At 48.4% G+C, this 4803-nt stretch overlaps 1 protein-coding gene across 1 annotated transcript; it reads left to right on the forward strand.

Moving 5' to 3' along the window:
• Window positions 1–256: 256 nt before the first annotated feature.
• On the forward strand, window positions 257–4382 carry LOC143306157 (uncharacterized). The gene is made up of 4 exons (XM_076692942.1): window positions 257–456; window positions 541–3299; window positions 3798–3967; window positions 4116–4382. The coding sequence occupies exons 1-4, from the start codon at window positions 257–259 to the stop codon at window positions 4380–4382; spliced, it is 3396 nt and encodes a 1131-aa protein (XP_076549057.1).
• Window positions 4383–4803: the final 421 nt, after the last annotated feature.

The raw sequence follows: 4803 nt of genomic DNA on the forward strand, positions 1-4803 counted from the left end.
AAACTCTGAAGAATTTCCGAAGCCAGAGCAACTGGAGGCGTTCCTGACGACCAAGGCACGGGCTCTAGAAAGGGTTGAAACGCCAACGGCCAACAATCAGCCTGCTCAACCTCAGGCAAAGGCGAAACCAACAGGTCAATGACCTGCCTTGACAACGTCACAGGCTAACACCATCACAAGAGCAGCCGCACACGCCTATCCGTGCTACTGTTGTCAGGCCGACCACTTCATTGTGTCATGCACAAAGTTCAGGTCGATGCCTGTACCAGAAAGACGAAGTCTAGTGGACAAACTGTCTCTGTGCAGAAATTGTTGCGGCCGTCACACCACTGCGAATTGCAAGTCTGAACACCGTTGCAAACAGTGTGGAGAGCCTCATCACACAATTCTACACCTGGCTGCAACGCAGCCACAGACCACAGCCAAGCCTGCGGCAACACAAGAGAATCCGACAACGTCGTCCTCTTCAACACAAACACAATAAAGTGTAGGTGCAGTCGTCAAGCACTCAATCTCGATCTCAACGGGTCAACGATCCAGTACAACCGCCAACACAAACGATCAACGATCAAGCTCGCTTGCGACGCAAGCCGAGCTAACGCTGTTAGCAACAGCACATGCACAAGTCATCACCTCATCCACGACCTACAACGCAAGGCTGCTCGTCGACTCCGGATCGGAGCTCAGTTTCGTTTCTGAAGATCTCGTCGAACAGCTAGGACTTCAACGCACTCAATCTTCAATCTCCATCACTGGCATTGGTGGCAAGAAATCAACACAAACTCGAGGTATTGTATCACTACATTTACAATCTCTTTACAATACCTCATCGATCTCAATACAAACTCATGTGTTGCGCACTCTAACCACAATTTTGCCGTCTTCTGAGGCACCCCAGCAAGACTGGCCACATCTCAATCGTCTCAAGTTGGCAGATCCTGAGTTTTACAAACCACGACCCATCGACGTCATCATCGGTGCCGACAATTATGGACGAATTATAAAATCAAATGTAATTAAAGGTTCGCCATCAATGCCAGTCGCCCAGCTCTCAATATTCGGATGGCTCGTTATTGGACCAGCAAGGAGGCGTCAAGCTCGTGCTTATTCATCATTTAATGCATCAATCTCTCAAGACAGCGACGCTGCTCTGAGAGAACTGCTGACGAAATTCTGGATTCAAGAGGAGCTTCCAACGGAAAACACATCTCAACTCACACCGGACGAACAAGAGTGTGAAGATCACTTTCGTGCAACGCACAGCCGTGATTCTACTGGGCGATACGTGGTGCGTATTCCTCTCAAAACAAATACTAAAGTCTTGGGTACCTCTTACAGCACAGCTCGCTCCTGCCTGCGACGCACGCTCAGCAAGCTCACTCGAAATCCTGAGTACCGTGAGCAATATCAGCGATTCATGATGGAGTACGAGGACCTCGGTCACATGAATAAGGCTTCTTCAATCTCGCCCAACGACTCTTCAATTTACTATCTTCCACATCACGGAGTTTTCAAGCCTGACAGTGAAACAACAAAGCTGCGGGTCGTCTTCAGTGGCTCAAGTCCAACAACAACTGGACTTTCTGTCAACGACATCATGCACACTGGTGCGAATCTCCTGCTCAACATCAACGACGTTTTGCTGTGGATTCGCCATCACAAATGCATATTCGCCACGGACATCACAAAGATGTATCGTCAAGTACGAGTACATGAAGACGATTGGAATCTCCAACGGATACTCTGGATAGATGAGGAATCAAATGAAGTCCCATACACACTGACAACAGTCACCTACGGTACCAAAGCTGCACCATTTCTAGCTGTCAGAGCCCTGTTGCAACTTGCAGAGGACGAAGGTCAACGCTACCCACTGGCAGTACCATCAATCAAATATGCAAGGTATGTCGACGACATATTTGGTGGTGCAGATTCTCTTGATTCGTTAATTGAAATTGCTTCACAATTAACTGACTTGTGCAACGCGGGCGGTTTCCCTCTTGCAAAGTGGCACTCAAACGAAGCCTCTCTGCTTGAAACCATCGTGCCTTGCAATAATTCTCAAGGTACATCAATCTCACTAGACGACTGCAATACCAAAATACTCGGATTGCGATGGAACACTGTCAACGATAGTTTCACATTCACTACTAAATCTCACCACAATCTCAATTTTACAAAACGCCTTGTATTATCTGAAGTAGCACAGATATTTGATCCGCTTGGCTTTTTGTCACCAGTCATTATTCGAGCGAAGGTACTCCTGCAAGAATTATGGCTTCTCAATCTCAAATGGGATGATCCACTGCCATCCCATGTTACTATACGATGGATTGCGATCAGAGAAGATCTCACAAGTCTGGCCAGACTCTCAATACCAAGGTGGTTCAACACCTACAACAATTCTACAGTGGAATTACACGGCTTCTCTGACGCTTCACAACTCGCCATGGCAGCAGTAATTTACATTACTGTTTTTTCGCCGTCCACAGATCTCAAGGTGACGTCACTGGTGTGCTCCAAGACAAAGGTCGCACCTCTCAAAAAACTTACAATTCCCCGACTCGAGCTCACAGCTGCGCTGATACTTGCAAAATTACTGAAATACGTTCAAGCTAATCTCAAACTCAACATTGCTACAATTCACCTGTGGACGGATTCTCAAGTAACACTTACATGGATCAAATCTCACGCATCACGATGGAAAGATTACGTCAGGAATCGTGTAACACAAATTCAAGAACTAACGCAAACTGCAACTTGGATGCACGTTCCTGGCACGTCAAATCCTGCTGATTGCGCTTCAAGAGGATTGACTACAACTCAGCTTGAACAACACGAGCTATGGTGGAGGGGACCACCGTGGCTTTTACAATCTCAAGAATCATGGCCTGTACAACGCAACGCATCTGACGACACTTCCCTGCAGGAGTGTCGCCCAGGAATCTCGCACGTGTTAACGTGCCAAAAAATCGATTATCACTGGGACTTGATTCACAAATATTCATCTTTGCAAAAACTTTTTCATGTTACCTCAGTTTGTTACAGGTTCATCTCCAAACTGAGAAGGACAACTGCTTCAACGAGGCTCTCGAACACACCAGCTGATTTGGAAAGGGCCAAAATCTTCTGGATCAAGGCCACACAATCAGCATACTTCTCACACGAGCTCAAGATGATGGTCAACAACCAAACGCTACCATCGTCCCACGCCTTCAATCGACTCACGGCCTTCATCGACGATCAAGGGGTTATTCGAGTTGGAGGAAGACTCAGCAACGCTCAGTTAACCTATGAAGGTAAACACCCTGCAATCCTTCCACGTCACTCACGTCTGTCCGAATTGATTGTAGATCACTCCCACAAAGCAACGCTTCATGGAGGGACACAACTCACACTCGCTCACATCAGACAGACTTACTGGATCATCGGTGGACGAGCTCCAGTCAAATCTCACATTCTGCGGTGTGTTGTGTGTGCTCGGCAGAGGGGGATCCGTGCCCATCAACTGATGGACCAACTACCTCTCTCTCGGGTTACACCCTCACACCCATTCTCACACACCGGCGTAGACTACGCCGGTCCCATCGCACTCAAGACGTGGAAGGGGCGAGGTGCGAAAACACAAAAGGGCTGGATCTGTGTTTTCGTTTGCATGACAACGTCTGCTGTTCATCTGGAATTGGTTACCGACTATTCAACGGATGGATTCGTTGCCACGTACCGACGGTTCGCTGCAAGAAGAGGCATTCCACATACAATCTACTCCGACTGCGGAACAAACTTCATCGGAGCAGATTCAGCATTGAAGTCAATGTTCGTCGAGGGCACTCAAGACAATCAACGATTGGCCAAGCTGTTCGTCGACGACCACACAACTTGGAGTTTCAATCCACCTGCTGCACCGCACATGGGAGGAAAGTGGGAGGCAGTGGTCAAGTCTGTCAAATACCATCTCAGACGCACGGTGAGTGACACTTTACTCACTTTTGAAGAATACTATACTCTTCTAAATCAGATTGAAGCAACGCTTAATTCACGACCACTGGAGCCTCTCACGGACGACCCTGACGATCTCTCAGTGCTAACACCAGCTCATTTCCTAATCGGAAGAGCAATCTCAACACTGCCTGAGCCATCTGTTGAACAGGCCAACATCTCACCGAGAGCCAGGTGGCATCTCATACAACAAAAATTACAACAATTCTGGAAGCGCTGGTCAACTCAACATCTCCAATGGATGCAATCAATCTCTAAGTGGCATCACCCTTCCAACAACATCCACGTTGGATCTCTGGTGCTGCTTACAGACGAGCGCTTCCCACCATGCAAGTGGCCTCTTGCTCGAGTGCTCGCAGTTCACCCTGGACCAGATGGACTGACGAGGGTCGTCACGATCAAGACGGCCACCTCAACTCTAACTCGGCCAATTGCAAAGTTGGCTCTACTACCAGTAGCGGATCAGGATTCATCACCATCTTCTACGAGCTGCTGATGACGGGCAGAATGTTCGAAAATGCAATTTCTACCGCCTTCACGCGGACCGCGGCAGCACTCTACAGCGCGACTGGCAGCCACCTTGGATGCCGGTCACGCCGACCAATCAGGGAGCGGCACGTCAGCATGAAGAAACCAACGGTTCTTGCTGCGACGAAGCCGGTTGATCGGCCTTTTATTGTTCTGGTTAGCATACTACGAACACGTGCGAACACAGTTTTCTCGAAAGGCAAATTTCTCAAGCTCAATCTCAGAATCTAGTACTGCAAGTTAACCGCGTGTGAAGTGCCAACGGCCAACGCGAAC

This window comes from Osmia lignaria, chromosome 16 (assembly GCF_051020975.1).
Source record: "Osmia lignaria lignaria isolate PbOS001 chromosome 16, iyOsmLign1, whole genome shotgun sequence".
Taxonomy (NCBI): domain Eukaryota; kingdom Metazoa; phylum Arthropoda; class Insecta; order Hymenoptera; family Megachilidae; genus Osmia; species Osmia lignaria.

Excerpts from the sequence above, each read along its gene's own strand:
- LOC143306157 (XM_076692942.1), top strand. The coding sequence starts at position 257 with ATGCCTGTACCAGAAAGACGAAGTCTAGTGGACAAACTGTCTCTGTGC. Across the intron at positions 3,300-3,797 it reads CGCTCAGTTAACCTATGAAG|ATTCAGCATTGAAGTCAATG; the intron begins GTAAACACCCTG and ends TCATCGGAGCAG. Across the intron at positions 3,968-4,115 it reads AATACCATCTCAGACGCACG|CAATCTCAACACTGCCTGAG; the intron begins GTGAGTGACACT and ends TAATCGGAAGAG.